The sequence below is a fragment of the Nycticebus coucang genome, chromosome 2, assembly GCF_027406575.1.
Source record: "Nycticebus coucang isolate mNycCou1 chromosome 2, mNycCou1.pri, whole genome shotgun sequence".
In the NCBI taxonomy this organism is placed as follows: Eukaryota; Metazoa; Chordata; class Mammalia; order Primates; family Lorisidae; genus Nycticebus; species Nycticebus coucang.
This window is the reverse complement of record NC_069781.1, coordinates 98,859,069-98,883,631: the sequence shown is the minus strand read 5'-3', so window position 1 is coordinate 98,883,631 and position 24,563 is coordinate 98,859,069. Positions and strand designations below refer to the sequence as shown.

At 38.7% G+C, this 24,563-nt stretch overlaps 1 protein-coding gene across 5 annotated transcripts in view; it reads right to left on the bottom strand.

Annotated features, from left to right (window-relative positions):
- Nucleotides 1–24,563, bottom strand: part of SLC35D2 (solute carrier family 35 member D2) — a 72,493-nt gene that overhangs the window by 29,862 nt on the left and 18,068 nt on the right. For 3 of the 5 annotated variants that reach the window (XM_053577116.1, XM_053577114.1, XM_053577122.1), the window contains exons 4-8: nucleotides 22,819–22,886; nucleotides 15,397–15,468; nucleotides 14,406–14,474; nucleotides 8,292–8,394; nucleotides 6,954–7,046 (exon numbers count right to left, since the gene is read on the bottom strand). In XM_053577116.1, coding sequence (XP_053433091.1) covers nucleotides 6,954–7,046; nucleotides 8,292–8,394; nucleotides 14,406–14,474; nucleotides 15,397–15,468; nucleotides 22,819–22,886 — 405 coding nt within the window. The remainder of the gene's footprint in view (nucleotides 1–6,953; nucleotides 7,047–8,291; nucleotides 8,395–14,405; nucleotides 14,475–15,396; nucleotides 15,469–22,818; nucleotides 22,887–24,563) is intronic. The other 2 variants (XM_053577115.1, XM_053577131.1) reach the window with 2 other exon arrangements.

Sequence of the window (24,563 nt, the reverse complement as noted above, 5' to 3'; positions counted from 1 at the left end):
TCTAGAGTAAAGCTGCTTTATTTTAGCAAGCCTCTAAAATCTGATTACTGAAACGTGTTGCTCTTTCCTTAGCTGCTAAGATGCGGACAGATCGGCCCCTCTGGCACCTGAACATGTGGCAGCAACCCAGCAGGAGGAGGCCCTTACTTCATGTTGACAAGAAAAGCTTATGTTCATAAACTGTTCTCAAGCACTTATACATGCTTAAAAAGTTTCTGGAACAAATAAACTATTTCTTTCTACTTACAAAGCAAGCAAGTAATTAAGAAGGAGATGGGACACAGAGAAGTTTAAGACTCAGTTTCTAGGCCAGGCATGATGGCTCACGCTTGTAATCCTAGTGCTCTGGGAGGCTGAGGCAGGTGGATTGCCTGAGCTCAAGAGTTTGAGACTAGCCTGACCCAGAAGGAAACCCCATCTCTAAAAATACCCTGGAGTTGTGGCAGGCACCTGTAGTACCCGCTACTTGGGAGGTTGAGGCAAGAGGATCACTTGAACCCAAGAGTTTCAGGTTGCTGTGAGCTATGATGCCACGACCCTCCCTGAGGGTGACCAAGCAAGACTCTGTCTCAAACAAACAAACAAAAAAGACTCATTTTCTATTCTCCAAGAACTTAATCCTTAACTGAGAAAATAAAATTAACCCTTTTGAAATCACAGGTAACAATAAAAAGGGAGTTTGTTGCTGTTGTTGTTGTTGTTGTGGTTGTTACTGTTGAGACAGAGTCTCACTTTGTCACCCTCGGTAGAGTGCCATTGCATCATCATAGCTCATAGCAACCTAAAACTCTGGGGCTCAAATGATCCTTTTGCCTCAGTCTTCCAAGTATCTGGGACTATAGGTGCCTGCCACAACACCTACCTATTTTTAGAGACTGAATCTCACTCTGGGTCAGACTGGTCTCCACCTCCTGAACTCAGGCAATCCACAGGCTTCGGCCTGCCACAGTGCTAGGATTACAGGCGTAAACCACCACATCTAGGCTAAAAGGGGAATATTTTATTCATGTTTTGTCCTTCCACATCCAAAAATAATTTTTTTTTTTATTTTTTTAAGACAAGGTCTTGCTCTGTTACCCAAGCTGGAGTTTAGGAATACAATCATAGCTCACTATGCAATCTTCCTTTCTCAGGGTCCAGAATAGCTGGGACTACAGGTACATACCACCATGCCTGGCTAATTCTTTTTTATTTTTTGTAGAGATGGGATCCTGCTGTGTTGCTCAGGCTGGTATTAAACTCCTGGGTACATAGTATCTTCCCATCTTAGCCTACTAAACTACTAAGATTACAGGGATAAGCCACCACATCCAGCCCCCCCAAAAATTTTAAGTTGACTCAAGACTATAAGTAGTAAATATATGCTTAATAATATGATGAAATATAAGTTCTACTCACTTTCTCTTAAGTAATACTTTGTTAGCCAAGTGTTCATAACTCTACATATTTGAAACTGTTTAAATCTTTTTTTAAGTTTATAATTCACAGTTGAGACAGAGTCTCACTATGTCGCCCTTAGTAGAGTGCTGTGGTGTCACAGCTTACCGCAACTTCAAACTCTTGGGCTTACGTGATTCTCTTGCCTCAGCCTCCCAAGTAGCTGGGACTACAGGTGCCCGCCACAACACCAGGCTATTTTTTTGTTTTTAGCAGGCCGGGGCTGGGTTCGAACCCACTAACCCTGGTGTATGTGGCCGGCGCCCTACCCACTGAACTACGGGTGCCTCCCCACTAAACTTTTTTTTGAATGCTTACTTGTCAAAGAAAAAATATAATAAATATAAATCTGTCTTACTGGCAAGCCCCAAGCTAATCAAGGGAACAGAAAACATCCAAAAGACTTATACCCAGAAAGTTTATGCTGAGGCGGTCAAAGACCAAAATAAAATAAAAAAGAATAACAAAAATGATGGGAAATTTAGTGTCTAAAATTAAAATGAAATTAAGAGTAAGTCCCAATTTTCAAGCCAAGTATAGAAAAAAATACTGTGATCCTGATACCACATAAACTATTGAGGGTATTTAGTAATTTTCATAAAAATATTTAGATTCCTTGCCAACCTAAATTTTTATGGATTTTAGATTTATTTATTTTTTATAATTAGGCTACCGTAGTGGCCTTTAAAAAAAATAATGTACCATCATTGCTAAATTTGACTGGTTTTAAAAAAAAAACAATGTAACATGACACTTATTTTAAAATAGGAAATAATTAAAGATGAATAATGATAAGGTTCTTCTTCCTTTAGACTTACTGTTGTAGTAAAAGTATATTGAATGAGGAATCTTTTTCATTTTGCACTTTGGGTTGGTTTTATTTTTTTCTTTTGAGGTGAAGTCTCCCTCTGTCGCCCTAGGTAGAGTGCCATAGCATCATAGCTCACAGCAACCTCAAACTCCTGGCTCAAATAATCCTCTTGCCTCAACCCCCTCAGTAGCTGGGTCTACAGGTGCCCACCACAACACCCAGCTAGTTTTTCTATTTTAAGTAGAGATAGGGTCTCCCTTTGGCTCAGGCTGCTCTCTAACTCCTGAACTCAAGCAATCCATCCCCCTTGGCCTCCCAGACTGCTAGGATTATAAGCACTGAGCTACCACACCTGACCCACTTTGGGTTTTTTAAATCAGAAAAATCCTACTTGTCCCTGTTCATCAGCTGTAATACTGTTACACATCAGATGCTTTGAACCTATTGGAGTTATTCAAATACTAAAGAAAGTTCACCCACTGAGTATCCTCCAAAGGCCTAGTTTGTTAACATGAGCAGCTGTCATCTCCCACTTTGTTAATCAGAGATAGAATCAAAGTACTATTAATAGATCTATTGACTGTGTAAGCCAAAGTCCCAGAATTGAATTCCCAGAGCAGTGAGTCACCCACACAAATTTTATTACAATCTCTGATCCTTTCCATGTTTCTACTCCCCATCAACCAGGAAAAATGACTCATCAAATTCGTCTTTCCATTAACAAGAGAAGTTAACGCTCTACTCTAATTCATCAATCAGCTTTTGGTACATTCAAACTTGGCAAATAAAATGCATTTTTACATTGCAGGCCAACACACCTAATCATATAAATTTCATCCTTTATGTTATTTGGTTCCAAACTCAACCACTATCAGAAGACACCACTGGGAAGAAGTCTATCCTGATTCGATTTAATGAACACAGAGCAATGTTAGTAGTGGAAATTTTGTTTTCCGCTACTAACAATAGTAATTCACCATTTTGTTTCTGCAGGGTTGACTGCCTTTTTCTTGCTGATTATGTTGAATGTCCCATATCTTTTGGTATCTCTTGCCTTGTCATAAAATACTTTTTTTTTTAAGAAACAGAGTCTCACTTTGTCACCCTGAGTGGAGTACTGTGCTGTCACAGCTCACAGCAACCTGCAGCTCTTGGGCTTAGGCAACTTTCTTGTCTCAGCCTCCCAAGTAGCTGGGACCACAGGTGCCTGCCACAATGCTCAGCTATTTTTTGTTGCAGTTTGGTGGGGGGGCCGGGTTTGAACCTGCAACCCTCGGTATGTGGGGCCGGCGCCCTACTCACTGAGCCTCAGGCGCCACCTCGTACAATACTTTTAAATGAAAATATAGTCAAATGTTCAACTTCATGACTTTTGTATTTTGTCATTTTCTAGAAAGCTTTCTCTTATGGTTGGTTATATATGTATCTATAAAGTTTGACAATTAAGTTCATGAACTTATGCTAAAAAAGTATAACATACCTCATTGCTGAGTATCACCACAGTCACCTTCAAAGTATTCCCTTTGGGAGCTAGGCACTGATGCCAATGCCTCATCTACCCTTCAAGGCACTTTTTCTAGGACGAGTTCTCAAACTTAACTGTCAGACCTTGTACTACAACAGCTCTGATGGACATTCCAGGAAAAGAGTTCCAAAATTGCTCTGAAGGACGGGACTAGATGCTGGCATTGGTGAACAGCTTCCCAAGGAGAGCACTTCAAACGTGAACGTGGTGACATTCCGCAATGACATATGTAGCACTTTTTCTAGGACGAGTTCACAGACTTAATTGTCCAACCTCATATATTCTAATTTTCTTACAACTACAATTTTTCTTACAGTTTTTTAAAAAAATAAATCTATATATTTAGCTCTTTCTTCCATCTGGAATTTCAGTGATTAGTAATCACTCTGGGACTCCAAGGTACTTAAAAGAATTTGCCCATATTTTACCATGTATAATGTGTACTTTTTGACCAAATTTTTGAGGGGAAAAATAAAGATGTGCATTGTACATGGATTAGTACATTTTGTTACAGGTACATAAAATTTCTTATACCTTGTATTTGTTCTTGTCTTTTATAATTATTTTTTACATAAAATTTCTTGTACCATAATATGTTAAAAATAAACGCTAAAACTCCTTTATAATACAAAACATAAGAACATAAATATAAATGAATAAATATTTGAATTAAAATTAAAATGAAAGAATATTTTCCTGAAAGTTTGGGCAAGAAACTGGTGCATATTACACACAGGTGTGCATTATACAAAGCAAAATACGGATGTTTGAAGTCTTCAGGGTCCTGTCAACATTAGAGGCTAGACGCCAGATGCCAATAGAGAGATATTCTCCTAGAATATCAGGATTTAACAAATTAAAGTATATGTTATGTCCCTTTATTTTATAAGATATAAGAGATAGGCTATAGTTTTTCACATGTGAGGGAAAAAATATACACTTTTCATATACAAAGTAAATAACTGAGATTACAGTGGAGGATGTGTTTCTAGAGCCAGATTGCCTGGATCTATCACCCACTATCCTTGGGAAGTTATTTGAACAGTAGGCCCTAGATATTTTGCCTACAAATTGGGAATTATAATAGAACCTTCTATTCTGAGGGCCACTATGGAAATGCAATGAGATAGTTCATTTACAATGCTTTTAAAAAATGCCTGATATAATGAGCCCTCCATAAATACTAACTTTCAGCAGTATTATTATTATATAAGGAAGTATATGAATTCTGCACGATAATCATTACAGGTAGATAGTAACTTATGAAAACACCAGGTTAACAAGTTTCTAAGTCCATAACTTGGATATGGGAACACACATTTTTACTGAAACAACGGTATAAGTTATTAACAATAGTACTAAATGATAAATAATAAACACCTAGTCTATTTTTACTCAGAAGATACCTAAAATTCAGTTTCTGGTCATTATGCTGTTCATAACATGGCTCCTGTGAAGAAGTATGCTTTTCGTCCCAATCAAGTGTTCTAACAGTTTCTAGGAGTTTCCAGAGTTCTCTTTCTGGAATTAAATATACGGAGTAGTCATAAAGTTCATGTGCAATTTTAATTTGTACACGAACCCTGTATATCTGAAACAGCTATAAAACACCAGAATTTCAGAATAAACTCCAGTGAATCAAAGAAAAAATTAATTTCTATAATAATGAAATGAGACCAGCCCTTCAGACCACTTCATTAAGAAGAATCTATGATTTTGTTTTTGTGTAATGTTGGTAACATTGACTCGGTTCAAAATGAATAGATAACAGCTGAAAAATCACTATTATGTTTTCAGATATCCTGTTCTACTCCTTCTTATTAGAGACATGCAGAGTGCCCCAGTGTTCTGAATTGACAGTGAGGCCCCAGGTTCACAGTCTTCTGCTTAACTCAAAATTGAGAGCTATTTTTCGAAGTTGGTGGGTTTTGGTGGTTGTCACTATAAACATGTGGAAATGGCTGTTTACCCTGGGGTCTTGGCTGCTAAGTCTTCTGTTGTTCCCTGCTTCTGGGAAAGGAATTGTATAACTGAGAAAGGATAGCCTGAGAAAGAACCTCCACCCAGAAGTCCACAGGCACCTGCAGCCTTCTGAAGTCATTCACACCCCAAAAGAGCTCCAAGTGGGAATGACTTACAGCTGGTGTGCACCACACACCCATGCTGACTGCCAAATGTAGAAATACTATCGTGCCTGCAGGTAGGTAAATCCAGTCACCTCTGCAGACCGCCAAATGTAGGCTGCTGCACAGGGCCCCTGAGAACCTCACATCCCCAGTCCAGCAAAGAGAGGGTTAACACCTGGCCAGTCTGGGTGGGTCTGTACACAGAGGCCTTGCTGGACCAGGATTTTGCCCATCACACCTCTTTCTCAGATAAACTTAAACATCTCCCTTAAGCTACAGGCAAAATTCTTAGGAAGTGTGTGGTTGGCGACTTCCTGCAGAAGTCAGGGCTTGCACCCTCCAAGGTGGCTGTCATGGATTTTAAGGTAAGACCTTGGTCTCTACCCCTCCCAGTAAACCCTGCATCTTACTACTAATTTACCATTTATTTGTCTCTAGATAAGGTTACCAGGGCAAATACTGAAAGAACAGTACCTTCTCTAAATTCAACTATGAGTCCTGGAATATTTCGAGATAAAATGTATGATGTCTAGAATTTGTTTTAAAATATTCTGTGGGGTGAAGGGAGGGAGAGAGAAAAAATAAGGATAGCAAAATGCCTAAGTATTGAAGCTGGGTGGTAGGTATGTGGCAATCCACTGAATTATGCTCTCTACTTTGTGTGATGTTTCAAAATATCCACAATAGAAGGTGACAAATAAATAAGGAAACTCATTTCTTAAAATTATCAAAAACCCCTTTTAGGGTAAGTAATTTTTCCAGGGTCTGAACATCAGCAAAGGGGGATAATAGGACACAAACTCAGACTTTTATTGTTGTTTTCCAAAAAGTGTCAAGGCCAGGGTTCTCGGCATTCCTTCTACATAGCTAAAGATCAGTGCCAACACAACAGGAGGGCCAGAGGTATGATCCAGGATATAAAACATCTTGCTTTCATGTACTCTCCTGGTAACTCTAGATACATTTACGCTTTGTAATCTCAGTGAGTACCAAATGCTCAATATTAAATTTTAAAAAGATGGTTACTTAAGATTAATGATTGTTATCAGCTCACCTGTTGCAGGTCTCCAGTAGAGATACTAATAATAAAAGTTGGAATAATCATGAAGCAGGCATTGTAGAAAAGTACTCCATATTTCCCTAGCTCCTGAAAAAACAAATTCAATTTTAGAAATATGAAGTGTCAGATTTTCTGGAGCCATTTATACAATTGCATATTTATGCAGAGTTAGAATATGCGTTCCAACCAACATTTGATTGGAATATTTTCAGCAAATTTCTGATGCAAAATGCTTCATTTCAAGTGTCTGTGATTTCAGAATAAACATTGTTTTACACCAAAACTACAGATTAAACAGATGAAGATGGAAAGCCTCCAAGGCTCTATCCAACTCTAACATTCTAACTGCGTGGGTTTCTTTTTTTAATAAAGAATGTTATTCAAAATGAGAAATCTTCAAGAAAATAAAGAACATTAAAAATGTTAATATAAACGGAACTCCTTAAAAACATCTGCTCTTTCCGTTAAAGCCATGCTATATATATACTTTCATTACAGTGGCGATACCACATCTCCACCATTTTCAAAAAAGGATGACATATTGTGATTCTCTAAAGGCAACAAACCTGTTTTCGTAAAATAGCCACTGTTGAAAAATAAACGGCCATGCAGGGAAAAAAAATCAGCACAGACAAAAAAAAAAAAAGAATAGCTCATGGAAATAAGCCTGTCATCAGGGTGAAGTCACTGGCTGTACACAAAGAACTTGGAACAAAGAAACATACGCCTAGCTTGTCCTCCCAGCTTCCTGTAACAGCTGGGACTGGGTGCTGGTGATAGGCAGCCGCACGGAAGAAAAGCTCATCTGCCCCAGCCCCTTATGTCCAGCATAGGCAGTTATTGCTGGATGGAACCTTACACAGTACCCTTTCCAATCCTCTAATTCCCCAGATGAGGCAACTAAGGCTTGGAGAAGTTAAGGTTCAAAGTCATAATGACCACTAACTAGTAAAACTTGGGTCTGTAACCGATGTCTCAGACTGTAAAATTGAGCACTCTCAGAATAGACATCACGACCTCTTATTTTGCCTTGACACTAAAGACACTGATGAAAATTAATTTGTCTTTCAAAACAATCCCCTTTATGTATTCTGAGTGTGCATCTAAAATGGTGGCATCTTTTCCCTTATGTAATTTTCAAGCAAAATTTTGCAGAAGTAGGAATAACAAGAACTTATATAGACAAGATAATTGAAAAAAAATTAGTAATTCACAGACCCTATTACACACCACACCTATTACATGCTAACTATACAAACTTGTTTTTATTTTCCATATAATTGCAGAGGCCAGAGGGCAAAGCCTAAAACCACAGGAGGGAGGATCTGGTACCTTTGGGTCCATCTTCTGTTTGGTATAAACTCCATTTGCTGCTGTGAAGACATCATTCAGGAATACAAAAACATAGCCTTCCAAGTTAAAAGCAAGGTCAGAACTGGTAAAGAGAAGACGAAAGGAGAATGATTATTCAGAAACTCACCACCTGGCCTCAAAGCCTGCCTGTTTTACCTTTCCCTAACCAAATCTACTTTTCTGTCACGTATTTTCCCTCCTTTGTGGTAGTGAATGGTTAATTCTTCTGCTTTGTCTGCAGACAAAACCAAACCAGCCCATCAGGTGGCTTCAACTCAATCATGAACGGCTTGAAACCAGAAGGATATTAACCATCTTCCTTTAACAGCAAAGCCCTTTCTTTTACTAACTGATAAATCGTATAATAATTGTTGAGCCCCGACTTCTGTAAGGGGAGTGACTTGCCCAACCCACACAGTGGCTTTGCCTATTGTAGTAAACAGGGCCATCCCCAGGGTGCAGCCAGAACAGGACAGCTGGGCTATGACTGGGGCCAGAGGGGTCAAGGGAGAAGTGACACCTCCATCTGGTGCCCTAATAGTGCCCTGTCCATCAAAAAGCCAAGGCAGGTCTCCATCCTACTACATAACTCATTCAAGATTCCTTTCTTCCTATTATTTTGAAATACTTTCTCTTCGATGTCCACTTTAAATAACACTAGAATAAAAATGTTCGGGGGACTAGGCCATAGGGGATGAGAAGGAGAACAACAGCTGAGCCATGATGTGGTTTGCCCACCCGCGCTTGACCCTGGCAGACAGCACCAGACCCATGTCACAATTCATAAATACAAATTGCCAGAAAGGAAAATCTATCCTTTTAGGTTCAGTGCCTGAGGGCCTGCAAATTTAACTGACAAAAGAAAGATTAACAGGAGAAAAGGAATACGAACCTAATTAATATTTTATGTGCATGGGAGTTCACAAAAAAGAAGTAAAACGAAAAGCAGTAAATTAGTAGGTAGGGCCTTACATAGCATTTTAACAGGAAAGAGGGTTTGCATTTTGAGATACAAATAAATTGAGGGAAAGTACCTAGGAAAATAATGGAGGAGAAGGATTATTTTAGGGTTTGTTTATGCAGATTCATCTCAGGCTGACTCCCAGCTCTAGTAAGAGTTGATCTCCTCTTCCTGGTACAGGATTTTTGGCTCAAAGTAACCCTTATCCCATTGTGTATTTTGGGAAAGCATATCCTGAATCATCTTCAAAACTGAAATAAAGATTATCTCTCAATGAAGAGAATGAAATAGAGAAGCAAAACTTGCATCGAAATCTGAATGTAAATTAAATCAGATTTTTGCTTGGCACATCCACCAGTATTATTATCTACAAGTATATTTGTGAGAATGTAAATTCATTTTAGGTCATCATAAATCAGAACTCTCTGTGTCAATTACGAAAATATGTATTTTCTCAAAATAAGAGCCTTCTAAATCTCTTGCCTGCCTGAATTTGATTCAGTTTTAAGAAGAGATGTGAGTTGCGTGAAGTTGAGTGAGTAGTTGGGCCAGGTTTCCAGAAGCCCAGGAGAAGGTGCTGTTCACTTCTCTAGAGAGCCCCAGAGCTTTCATCCCATTCTGGAGACCAAGCATCCCTACCAGGGGTGTTCCCACTCCCTGAAGCCATGGCTGCTGTCAGGTGGCTCAACCATTCACTCCTTTATCCCAGTAGTGAAAGCACAGAAGTTTGCAAAGAATGTACGTGCTTAATCAGTTAAAGCAGATTCATGGTTAAACTTTGTGGTTAAGCCACTCACAGACTTTATATACATATAAAGTATATATATATACTCATATATATATATATATTTTGTTTTTTTTTTATTGAGACAGAGTCTCATTTTGTTGCCCTTGGTAGAGTGCTGTAGCATCACAGCTCACAGCAACCTCAGACTCTAGGGCTCAAGCGATTCTCTTGCCTCAGTCTCCCTAGTAGCTTGGAACTACAGGCGCCCGCCACAACGCCCAGATATATTTTTTGTTTTGTTTTAGCAGGCCCGGGCCAGGTTCAAACCCCCTAGCCCTGCTGCATGTGGCTAGCGCCCTAACCATCACAGACTTATATTACAACTTTTTCTGGCCATGTGACTTGCTTTGGTGAATAGAATGTAAGAGAAAGTGACACATCATTTCTGGGAAATAGCTTTAAGAGCCAACGCACAATTATACACATTCCCTCTCCCTGCCTGTTGGACTGAAAGCACCCTTTTTAATTTTCTTTCTTTCTTTGTTTTTTTTTTTTTTTTGAGATAGAGTCTCACTTTGTTGCCCTTGGTATAGTGCCCTGGCATCATAGCTCACAACAACCTCAAACTCTTGGGCTCAAGTGATTCTCTTGTCTCAGCCTCCTGAGTAGCTGGGACTACAGGCACCCGCCACAAGGCCTGGCTATTTTTTAAAGACAGGGTCCTGTTCTTTTTCTTTGGTTTTTTTTTTTTTTTTCAGGGTCTCAGGCTGTTCTCAAACTCCTGAGCTCAAGCAATCCACCTGCCTCAGCCTCCCAGAGTGCTAGTCTTTTTAATTTTCTTCATAGATTTATGGGTATAAGTGGTTTTGGTTACATGGATGAATTGTGTAGTGGTGATGTCTGGGTTTTTAGTGTACCTATCACCTGAAGAGTACATATCGCACCCAACAGGTAGTTTTTCATCCCTCACTTCCCTCCCACACTCTCCCCTTCCGAGTCTCTGATGTCCACTGTACTACTCTGCCCGCCCCTGGGAAGCACTGAGGCAGGAATTCCATCATCCTAGATTCTGGAGCAACCAGACTAAGCAGAGCCCTCCCACAAGTACTGACTGGTGCTGGGTTATACGTGTGGCACAGGCAGAGAACATCTGGTTGTTAAACCACTGAGATATGGGGTTTATTTGTTATAGCATCATAAACTGACTTGCCTGACAGAGTGGATCTAGAATCGCTTGCATTTGGATGAGCTAGCTTGCACAATAGAAGGACGGGGTCCCAGCTGGCCACAGCTAAGCCCTGTGAATGTCACCCACCTGAAGCGATCCATTCTGTGAGTGCCGGAGCAAGGGCAAAACTAAGCATTGCTATGCTAGGTTGGCTCTTGGGTAAAAGTTAGATGCATTTGGAAATATGATTTACCCTTTCAGCTCATCAGAGTACCTTATATAAGCTAAACAGAGCTGAATTTCCATACACACAGCATCTGAAGTGTCATTTCTCTCCATAGACGGACAAAAATATTTATAAACCATTCTTTATAAAAGCTTTCAACTGGCTCTAAGTGAGGAGTTTTCAAATTGAGCCCTAAGGATCCTAGATGACAGATGCAGCAGAGACTCTAGAGTGCACTGAAGGGGTCTGGGGGAATTTCACCCCCAAATATGCATCTTGGTATTTGACTTAAATTAAAGGCCTTTGAAGGTGAGCAGATGCAAGAAAAGACCTTTCTCTGAAATTCTCTTTTCCTTTTCTTTCTTTGTTGCTTTGTTTTTTTGTTTTGGTTTGTTTTGTCTCACTCTTTTGCCCTGGGTAGGGTGCAGTGACATAATCACAGCTCTCAGCAGCCTCTCCCCCATCTCCCATCTTACTGTTTTATAAATTTAGCTCCCACCCTAAAGATGCCTGTCTTGAGTAGTTTAGGCAGATTGACTTAAGAGATTAACTTTTAAACTAAGATAATAGGTTACTGAATTATGCTGATTATTATTTGAAGCAATCTTCCTGCCTCATCCTCCTGTGTACCTGGGACTACAGGCACCCACCACCAGCCCCAGCTACTGTTTCTATTTTTCCTAGAGACAGGGTATCACTATGTTGCTCAGGCTTGATATTCCTTTTTCTAACTTAAGACTGGGCCCTCCAAAGAAAACATGCTTGCCTTCCTCCCTTCCCTAAAATCTCATTATCTATCACAGAAAAGAAGGCTGAGAAATACAACCACACCTAGACAGACTTTTTCCAAAGAAAATGTCTGCTTCTTAGTCTCAAATTCCAAAGAGAATCATTTACTGCCTCCCAAGTCCTTTCTTTCTCCCTAATAATCACTTATGACACCTCAGAAGCATTGTCTGCATTCCCCATATTCCCCTCCCCTATGAAGAAGGGTACAAAAGCATCTGTACCCTACTGGGTTATTGGGTAATCACTGTCCTGTGATTTTCACCCTGTGCATATTAAGATAAATTTGTATGCTTTTTTTCTCCAATTAATCTGCCTGTTTCAGTTCATTTTCAATGAACCTTCAGAGGACAAAGAGGAAGCTTTCTCCCTTATTCCCTACAGCAGAGCGCCTCCTTTTTTCAGCTCCTTTACTTGTATGATTTCATTCTAACAAAAGTCTTTGTGGCTAAAATAGGCTCTGCAGGCTGGGGTTTAACATCTGTGCTGGCACCACACCAGAGGTATGAATCAGAGCGCTCAAACCAAAGAGGTAAGCTTTCAAGGTGCTAAACTCAGCCGACAGTTAGGACTAGGGAAGAAGAAGGTACAGATGAAATGTAAATAATAAACCTTGGTCTCTACAGGGACTTTATTCTCCAATAAGAATAAGATGGAGTCAGGCAGGCCAGGGCAGACATGACACAGCTGGTCTGGTCACCTAGATCCTGCCTGTCCTCCCCCGTCTCCCCCATCTCCCATCTTACTGTTTTATAAATTTAGCTCCCACCCTAAAGATGCCTATCTTGAGTAGTTTAGGCAGATTGACTTAAGAGATTAACTTTTAAACTAAGATAATAGGTTACTGAATTATGCTGATTATTATTTGAAATAGGGTTTAGTGTGGTCTTTGCTTTGAACTTTTATATATAAAACTGTAATTTTAGAAATGAGAGAACAGAACAGTCTTGAAGAGGCTACTCTCACTGTTCTCCAGAATCCCAGGCTTCGGACCAATAAAATTTGGTAGACCTATCCCCATCTCTACATATTGGCTGACAGTGACAGGCGGCCAGACCCTCTTCATCTGATAACAGGACTAAATACATGTATAATAATAATGAATATTATTGTTATTATTGCTAATAATACCTGTCATAATCTGGTGTAGGTTCTTCTCACAACTTTTTTGGTTTATTGTCTATCTCCACTGACTAGAATGGAAGCTCCATGAAAGGAAGGATTCTGGTCTGTCTTGTTTCCTGTTGGACCCCCAGCACCAAGAACGAAGCCTGGCACCCAGCGAGGGACCCTGGGAGTGGGATGCTATTTTAACCTCTGTTTTATGATTGAAATAACTGAGGCACACGGATGGTAAATAACTTGTCTAAATGACTCCCTAAATAACGTTTAGGGAGTGCAGAGACAAGAATGAGATCCCAGGCATCCCAGCTTTGCAGCTATCCCTCTTACTTAATATACCATTAATGATCCAGCATCCTCGGGTCTAAAGGAGTTAACAAAACAAGTTTAACTGAAATTCCTCCAATCTTTCTTTCTTCATTTCATTCTAGTAGGTGTATTTTCTATTACCACCTTTACACGTGAGGAAACTGAGGCACAGAGAGGCTGAGAAGTAGCTGATAACAGGCAGAGCTAAGTTTTGAACCCAGGGAATGTAACCACACATATGTATTGTCCTCATGTTACAACAGACAGGAGTCTGAGGACCCACTTGCCAATGCAGACTCAGTCCTCATCCCTGCTCTTGTGTGTTAAGGATGAAGGTAACAGTCAGGCACCAGTACTTCTCATATTCCAAACACACAAATACATTTAGTGATAGCATTTAACCACTGGAAATGGTGACTGCTAACCTATCAATGGAACAATTAAACAAATCATCATCCAGAGCCTTTATAAATCTGTTACTGTCAATCAAATGCCTAAGAACTTCTCAAGTATGATTTTTATTCTGAAGATAAACATTCTATAATTGGTGCTTTTGTGGAGAAGAGCTGTATCAATATCTGGCAATGCTCCCTTTCTATATTCTCAGAAATGTTCTGGCCAATGGGGGACGCAGTTCGACTTTCACAGGAACACATGGGGATTCCACTAACTTCAACGGATTTGTCTCTTGGCTGCTCAATTCAACTGCAGCCAGATGGAAAATGAAAAACTTAGGATGGGCCTGGGCCTATTGTCAAAGACACAAAGAAGTTATTGAGCAGAAACAGTCTTACCCAGCTGCTATGAAAGCCCCGAGAACGATGGCAAAGACACTGACCATGATGCTCACTGAATACTGCTTCCTGTAATAAATAAACAAACAAACAAGGAAAGCAGGGGAGGGGGATTTTAAATATAGGTTATATTTTTTATGTATAATTTTAAATATAAGTTACATTTCTTAAACATATAAAAGACATATTGAAAACATAAAATACACATTCACAGTTTTATAGCTAAAACCTAATGGATAGTGTTTAATATAGAGAAAGCACTAAAAGTGTGTCTAAATTAAATTCAATGTACGTTATTTCTTAAGCAGTTTTATTAATCTAATTATAAACTGATTTCTGTGTTCTCACTAGAGAGATACTTGGAAAAAATACAGCAGAGCTCCTGCTCGCTTGGGTCTAGTTTGTACATGTCTGGATTTAATAATGAGAATTCAAAGATGAAGACGAAACTTAACACTAGGGCTTAAAACATCGAACCATCCATAAAAATTCATTGCTAAATAATTTTCACGGCAAAATCAAGAATCACGCTTTTGGATGTAAAACTATCTTGATGAGAAAATTTTATAACCAACACTATAAAAATTAATTTATTCTGCCTCGGAATTGATTTCCTTGTTCTCCTTCACTCCTGTATGTACACATGGAAAAATTTATTCTGTATTTCAAAATTGCTATATATTCTATCTGGCTCAGGAAACAGGTTTACATCTGTTTTAGTGGTTTTTTTTTTTCTTTTTTATAACGTTCTACCACAAGTATATATTAGTTGTCAAATGTAATGTTACAATTTTAAAAAAATTCCTCGTTAACTTCTTATTCTTAGGGAGTCACAGAAACAGGCCACTGTTTTTAAGTGAATTCTTCCTTCTATTTCTGCAATTAGCAATCCAAATTAACTATCTGGAAAGGTGACTGGATGTTCACAATTTGCAGGAGAAAAATGCAGAGAGTGAGGACATACAGGACTGGAAAAAAACAAAAAAATCACCCGAGTATGATGCTTTCCAGGAGCAAAGTAAGTGGAATGGTAAATTTCCTGAGGACAGTGAACATCGGCAAGCTGTCGGAAAAAAATTCAAGCATAACATCAGATACCAAGGGTTGGTGAGGTTTTTTTAAAACATGTTTTACATTTTTAATTAAGCCTACTCATTTTCCAAATTAAATATGAGGAATTAACCTTAATTCTCAAACTTGCCATTAGCAAAAAACATCAAATAATACAAAGAAATGAAAACTATTTTACCACTTTCACTTAATAGCAATTTAAAACACCATACTAGCCTACTGTTACAAAGATTGTATTAAAACTAGTTCACAGTGTGAAGCAGCACATCTTATGACAAATCAAGTTGGGACTATGTATCAACAGTCATTAAATGGGCTTAATCTTGGGCCTAATTACTTTATGCTGGGAAACATCCTAAGGTAATAATCCAAAAGAACGAAAACCCCAGGTGCATAAATTGTTCACTGCAACATCTTTGGGAAAAACATCAGAAACAACCCTAACAATCAGATGGCAAGGCACTGGTCAAATAAATTATGACACATTTACTCCAGGGAACATGATATATATATAATGCTATACTAGGTGCATATAAAGACTATTGTAAAATGAATATTAAATAAAACAAAAATGGTACAAAACAATGTAGTCTATGACTCTAACAAGATACATTCAGGAAATAGAAAAAGACTTTCAATGAGTTTTTCAAATTGTGTGTTTTTTGTTTTCTTTTTTTGTTTGTTTGTTTGTTTTCTGAGACAGTTGTATTCTGTCACCCTGGGTAGAGTGCCGTGACATCATAGCTCACCGCAACCTCAAACTCTTGGGCTCAAGTGATCCTTTTGCACAGCCTCCCAAATACTTGGGACTACAGGCACCTACCACAACACTGGGCTAATTTTTCTATGTTAGTAGAGACGGGATCTCGCTCTTGCTCAGGCTGGTCTCAAACTCCTGAGCTCAAGCAATCCACCCACCTTGGCCTTCCAGAGTTCTAGGATTACAGGCATGAGCCACTGAGCCTGGCCTTAAATTACATGTGAATCACTTCTCTACCTTTTGGCTAAAATCAAGTGTAAAATCACACGTTAAAGGATAAAATTACAGTTTCCCCAAACATTACAAATGAGAATACATTGCCTTAAAAAATATGTACTTAAGGACCTTTTACTCACTCCTAACAGAGAGAGTCCAGGATACAGCTCAATGCACAGCCAGTAGTCTGCCCACCCATACCTGCCTCCGAATGTGAACCTGAGAAGACAGTAAAACTAGGGGAGAAAAAGTGAGAGCAAGAATGACAGCCCAGGAGGGGACGTGGGGAAGCTTTCCCAAAGAGGCCTGAGGATGGGCTTCACATTATCAGTGACACTGCAATCAGACGGCAAGTGCAGAAATAATTTTCAGAAACTTTATATCCACATTTAAAGATGTTTTATGAGACTGGCTTAAATGATCTTTCTCAAAGCAAGCAACAACAAAAAACATCTCATATTTTCAATTCAGTTCAAAAAGTATTTTTAGATGCAACCTTTTAAAAACAGATAAAGTATACTTAATGGTAAAAATCTGAATGTTTTCTCCTTAAGATCAGGAACAACATCGGGATATCACTATATCTATTCAACATTGTACCTGAGGTTCTAGTCAGGGAAATTAGGCAAAACAAAAAAACAAACAAACAAAAACCCCAAATAACAAGCATCCAATTTGGAAAGGAAGAAATAAAGCTATCTCTACTTGCAGATAATACCTTATACATAGAAAGTCCTAAGGGAGCCACTACAAAATTATTAGAATGTATAAATGAATCGAGCAAGTGTGCAGGAAACAAAATCAATATACAAACATCAAGTGCTCTTTTACACCCTAGCAATGAGCAATCCAAAAATGAAATTAACAAAGCAGGTCCATGAATAAATGTAACAAAAGAAGTGTAAGGTCTGTATGCTTCATTATTAAAAGAAATTAAAGAGGACCTTTAAAAAGAAATTAAATAGGGGCGCGCCTGTGGCTCAGTGAGTAGGGCGCCAGCCCCATATGCCGAGGGTGGCGAGTTCAAACCCAGCCCCGGCCAAACTGCAACCAAAAAATAGCCGGGCGTTGTGGTGGGCGCCTGTAGTCCCAGCTGCTCGGGAGGCTGAGGCAAGAGAATCGCGTTAGCCCAAGAGTTAGAGGTTGCTGTGAGCCATGTGACGCCATGGCACTCTACCCGAGGGCGGTACAGTGAGACTCTGTCTCTACAAAAAAAAAAAAAAGAAATTAAATAGTAAATAGAAAGATGCTCCATGTTTGTTCATGGCTCAGAATACTTAATGTGAAAATAGAAAGATTCCCCCAATAGATACACAGATTGCTATAGTTTGGATATTTGAGCCTGCGAACTTCATGTTAAAATTTGATCCCCAGCATTCTGGGTGGGCCTCGTGGGAAGGGTTTAGGTCGTGGGGGCAGATCTCTCATGAATAGATTAAAGCCCTCCTTTAGTAGTGGGGGTGGTGGTGGGAGCAGTGAGTGAGTTCTCACTCTGTTAGTTCCCAAAAGACCTGGGTGTTAAAAAGAGCCTGGCACCCTGGCACCTCCTCTCTCCCCATGCGATTGTGATCTCTGCACACACAGGCTCCCCTTCCCCTTCTGCCATGAGTAGAAGCAGCCAAAAGCCCCAAGAGAAGCAGATCCTGGGGCCACAGTTCTTGTACAGGCTGCAGAGTCATGAGCCAAATAAATCTTTTTTCCTCTTTTCTTTATAAATTATCCAGCCTCAGGTATTCCTTTATAGCAACATGAAAGGACTAAAACACAGATTCAACACAATTCCTACTAAAATCTCAGCTGGCTCTGTGTGTGTGTGTGTGTGTGTGTGTGTGTGTGTGTGTGTGTGTGTGTGTGTGTGTAAATTGACAAGTTGATTTTAAAATAATAAGGAAATGTTAGGGAACCAGAAAATCAAAACAATCTTGAAAAAGAACTAAGCTGGTGTACTCACACGTCCTAATTTCAAAACTTATTCCAAAACTATCTTTATTGATTTAACTCTACATATATAATCCATGGACCAGAATAGACAGCCAAGAAATAAATCCTAACAATTATGGTCAAATGATTTCAAAAAGGGTGCCAAGACAAAATGAGAAAAGATCAGGCTTTTCAACAAATGGCTCTGGTACAACTGAATATCCACATGCAAAAAAATGAGTTTTAACTCCTATCTCACAGTATGTATAAAAAATTAACCCAAGAGCCAGGTGCAGTGTGCCTGCCTATAGTCTCAGCTATTCAGAAGGCTGAGGTAGGAGTTCAATGCTAGAGTGTACAATGATTGCCCTTGTAAACAGTTGCTGCACTCCAGTCTGGATAAGGTATCATCTCTAAAAAAGAATTAAAAAAAAAAAATTAGGACAAATTGGTCAGGTGCTGTGTCTCACACCTATAATCCTAGCACTCTGGGAGGCTGAAGCTGGTGAATTGCTTGAGATCAGAAGTTTGAGATCAGCCTGAGCAAGAGTGAGACCCTGTCTACTGAAAATAGAAAAACTATCGTGGTAGGCGCCTGTAGTCCCAGTTACTCAGCAGGCTGAGGCAGGAGAATCGCTTGAGCCCAAGAGTTTGAGGTCACTGTGAGCTACAATGATGCCACAGCACTCTATCCAGAGGGAGAGACTGAGACTCTGTCTCAAAAACAAAAACAAAAAAACCCTACAAATATATCAAAGGCCTAAATGTAGGATCTAAAATTATAAAACTCTTAGAAAACAGGAGTAAATCTTTGTGACCTTAGGCTACTTCTTAGGCAAAAAATACCCAAAAGCATAAGCAATAAAAGAATAATTAGATAAATTAGACTTCATCAAAATTAAAATATTTTATAAATGGATAAACGTTATATATATATATGAGTGCATGTATATACACACACACACAGAACCTTAGAAAAGAATGAAATTCTAATCCATGCCATCACATGGATAAACTTTGAACTTCATGGTAAGTAAATAAGCCAGACAAAAAAGGACAAATATTACATGATTCAACCTGTTCGAGATATCTACAGCAGGCAGATTCATATAGACAGAAAGTAGAATAGAGATTCTACTTGGTTGAGGGCTAAGGAGAAGTTATTTTTCAAAGGGGTGTAGAGTATCTGCCTGGGATGATGAAAAGGTTCTGGAAATGCATCATGGTGACGGCTGTACAACATTGTGAAAATACGTCATGTAACTGAATTGTACACTTTAAAAGGGACAATTTCATGTTAGGTATATTTTACCTTCATTCTTGTTTAAATTTTTAAAATTTAAAACTTTGGTACCTCAAAGGACATACCATGAAGAGAGTGAAAAGACAACCCAGGGAACAGGATAAAGTTTTGCCACTCAGATCTGTAGGGAGGGACCTGTCTCCAGCACATCAAGAACACCTATAACTCAATAAAAGAAAGACAAACAATCCCATTTAAAAATAGGCAAAGGATCTGAAAAGACGCTTCTCTAAAGAAAATATACAGATGGCCAGTAAGCACATGAAAAGAAAGATGCTCAATATCTTTGATCATCAAGGCAATTTATATCAAAACCACAATGAGATACCACTTCACAACCACGAGAATGCTTTGAATCAAAGAGGGAAAGCATCTTTGTTTTACCCCAAAGGCTGCATTTCCCCAATAAAAAGGAAAAAGAAAAGAACCTTTAAAAAAAAAAAGACAGACAATAACAAATATGGCAAGGATGTAAAGAATTTATAATCCTTGGACATCGCTGGTAGAAATGTAAAAGGGTGCAGCCACTTTGGAAAACAGTTCAGCAATTGTTGAAAAGATTAAACAGAGAATTACCATGTGACCTAGCATTTCCACTCCCAGGTATATACTCAATCAATGGGAATCCTGTTCTTCCACTTCATCAGACCAAAAAACATGAAGTCCTCTTTGTCTCCTTTCCTTCCTTCACACCCCACATGTTAATCATCACGTACTGTGCCCCAGATCTAAATAACATCTGACATTAATAGCAATCAGTATATCCCCAGCAGAATGGAAGGAAATGTTCAAGATAAGACTGAGGCATCATTTGCCAAAAAAGCAGGGAAGTAACCCAAGACCACAGGGGCCGTAGAACATAGGAGCCAACTTAGGGGGGCTCCCACTAGCCTGAGCTGGGACAGTTTGAGCATCAAAAGAGCTATTTCCTTAATGAATAAAACATGACATAAAAATAGACAAACAGATCAATAGAGAGCCCAGAAATAGCCCCACACAAATACAGTCAACTAATCTTTGACAAAACAGCAAAGGCAATTCAGTGAAGAAAGGATGGTGTTCTCAATAAATGGTGCTCAGAACTAGACATCCATGTGTAAAAAACTGAATCTAAATATAGACCTTATATCTTTCACAAAAATTAACTCAAATTAGAGCATACACCTAAATGTAAGAGACAAACTATAAGGCCAGGCGTGGTGGCACATGCCTATAGCCCCAGTTCCTCAGGAGTGTGACATGGGAGGATCCTTGGAGCCTAGGAGTTTGAGGCTGCAGTGAACTATGATTGTGCTCTATGGCCTAGATGACAGAGCAAGACCCTGTCCCTAAAATAATATAATAAGGATAATAATAACAACCAGGTTTGGTGGCTAGACATGATGGCTCATGCCTGTAATCCTAGCATCTGGGAGGTCAAGGCAGGAGGTTCACTTGAGATCAGGAATTTGAAAGCAGCTTGAGTAAAAGTGAGACCCCATCTGTACTAAAAATAGAAAATTTAGCTGGGCACTTGGCAGAAGCCTGTAGTCCCAATTACTCAGGAGACAGAGGCAGGAGGATCACTTTAACCCAGGAGTGAGGTAGGGTGATGCTAAGCACTCTACCTTAGGCAACAGGGTGAGAATCTGTACCCTCCCCCAATAATAATAATAATAATAATAATAATAAGGTTTGGTGCTGAGTTTCAAATATGACACCAAAAGCATGATCCATGACAGAAAAACACTGATCGTGGAACCTCATTAAAATTAAAAATGTCTGCTCTGTGAAAGCCTGTGTTAAGCAAACGAAAAGACCAGCCTCAAACTAAGAGAAAATATTCAAAAAATCCATATTTTGTAAAGGACTTATATCAAGTGAACTGAAAATCTATGGGTTCATAATGATAAGAAAAAACGAATCGTATAAAAACACAACCCTGTGGCTCAAAGGAGTGGGGCACTGGCCCCATATGCAGAGGTGGCGGGTTCAAACCCAGCCCTGGCCAAAAACTGCAAAAAAAAAAAAAAAAAAACCAACCCTGACAGATCACTATTGAAGGTGACAAGACACTAATTTATTAGCCTGACCATTTATAAATAAATTTTTATCCTGCCTTTCCTCTGAGAAATGGTGAAAAATTGTATGTATTGAAAAAGATTAGATAATAAATGCAAAAGGTCACCATTCTGTAACTTGCAATTAAGTAATATCTCTTGACAAGATCATTAATAGCTTCTAAAACCATTAGGGGAAAGATCAATGGGAAACTATATAATAAAGGGACCACATCGACGCTTAAAATCATTAAAAGTAGAATTGATCAATTTAACAGCATTCAAAGGGCATTAATGTGCCCTATAATCAAAGGACCCTGCAATAAATACAGATACAAATTTCAGAAGTAGATAACACACACTTGAAAATGTCTGTCATTTATTTTTCCCAGCACCAGATCTGATCTACACCAAATCTGACAGTATGTTCTTGTGTTTATAAAACTGGTACGGAACCAAATATCATGCAGAACCATATTCACAAAAACAAATCTATCTCTAGATAAATCACACCTTCTCTACCTTGATGACTACAGATCTCATATTCTATTATATATTCGGACTTGAATATAAGGAAATACATAAGCTTTATAACATTCCTAAAAACATTGGCAATGGATTTAGAGAACATTCTCCTAAGTAAAATATCTCAGGAATGGAAAAGCAAGCATCCTATGGACTCGGTACCAATCTGAAACTAGTAGACCAACAACTACATACCCACACTAGATAAAAACCCAGTTAACTTCAAGAAGGGGGGGGGGAGGAGAGGGAGATCAGTAAGTCCCCACCTATTGGGTACAATGTGAGGTATATGGCACACTTCCTGGGTGAAGCACTCAACTGCAACTTGGACTTCAGACTTTACCTTACAAATGCAAACAACGTAACCTCATCATATTGTGCCCTCATGTTAACCCGAAATAAAAAATAAGACACTAAAAAAAAAATAATTTGGCAAACTAAACTCAAAACTCCACCTAACTTTCTTAAATTATTATACTTGTCTATATTTACTTTGATTTGAAGAATCAGACTCGGTCTTTGTACCATTAGCAACATGCGGGTGAGGGACCTCCCATCAGCCATCACCCTGCACTCTACCTTAATTTACTTGTGCTTGATAATCCACTTATATGGTTTCCAACGTAGAGGAGAGGCAGAGGAAACAGCTTCAACCAAAAGAACAAAGAATATTTGGTTAGAGCTCTGATAAGCATTTTCCTTCACATACAAAGATGGCGACAGGTACTTCACAAAAGAGGATATCCACATAGGCACTAAGAAATGAAAAGATGCTCAACCTCACTAGCAATCTGGGAAATCAAACTAAAGCCCATAAAGTGTTATTACACATCTACCAGATTAGGAACATTTAAAATGACTAGTATACCAAAGATTGGCAAGAATGTGAAGCAATGATGTGCACTTTTGTCAGGAGTGTGAATTGGTATAACCACTCTGAAGAACAGTCGGACATTATCTATCTACGTTGAAGATATGCATATCCTAGGGGCCAGCAGTTCCACTAATCGGTAGACCCCCTCCTCCATGCATATGTGCTGTAATGGACATATTACAGCACATACATCATGTCCTTTCATATTCATATTTTGAAGCCCTATCTCCCAATGGGATAAGCCCTTAAAGGATATAACTAAGGTTATATGAGGTCATAAGGTTGGGGCCCTAATCCAATAGGACTGGTGTCCTTTTAAGAAGAGAAAGATAATGCATGTCGGATCTATTAGTATAGAGTATATATGTGTTAACACAATAAGTAAGTAAACGAGACGAGGTATATATTAAGGAGTGTGATGTAAGTGTTCCTAATTCTACATGAAATCAGCACATTGTACCCCATAAATGCATTAATGTATACATGATCTATGTGTTTACGATTTAATATAAATAAATAAATAATTAATTAATTTAAAGAAAAAGAAAGAGAAGAGAAAGAGACATCAGGAGTGTACACACATGGAGGAAAAGCCCCATGAGGACACAGCGAGAAGGCAGGCTCACCAAAAATCAGCCCTGCTGGCACCTTGACCTTAAGGCTTCCAGCCTTCTATAGTTTAAGCCACCTAGTCTGTGGTATTTTGTTATGGAAGCCCTTATCTAACTAACATATGTGCACCAGCATCTAACTAGAAGTTAAGTATAAGAGTAGTACTTATTTTTCTGGTCCCTAAACTGGAAATAACCTAAATTACCATGAACAATGAAACAGATAAGCAAATTGTAGTACATGCATACGAAGAAAGTAAAAGAACACAGCAACACACAACACAAAAGGTAATATGGCGTATAATCTTACCATAATAATATTAAGTGAAAGAAGCAGAACACAAAAGGAACGTACAAAATTTGATTCCGTTTACATAAAGTTCAAAGTCAGGTGAAATTAAACTATAGAATTTATGAATGCATCCAAATTTAGAAAAATTACAAAGAAAAAAAGAGAATTATTGTTTTGAAAGTTTAGGATAGTGGGTAAGGAAGACTTTGTGATCCCATTTCATGACCTAAGTAATTATTTAAAAGGGTAATTATTCATTCAACCACATATTCAGGTATGGTGCTTTTTCTCTATGTACACATCAGATTTCATAATTTTAAAACGGTTAAAAATGATACTATGATAAATTATACTATGTTATAAAGTAAGTGTAAGCAAGCCCAACAATATTCTGATTTTCTTCCACGATTAGGTTAATGTCTTTCATATACTTCAATATTTTACTTTTCTCCTTTTGTGGATGTCCCTGCTTATTAATGCTGTTTGGCGTGAACTTATTTGATCTGTCTGATGAATAATCCAATGCTAGATGCCAGCATTTTTCCAG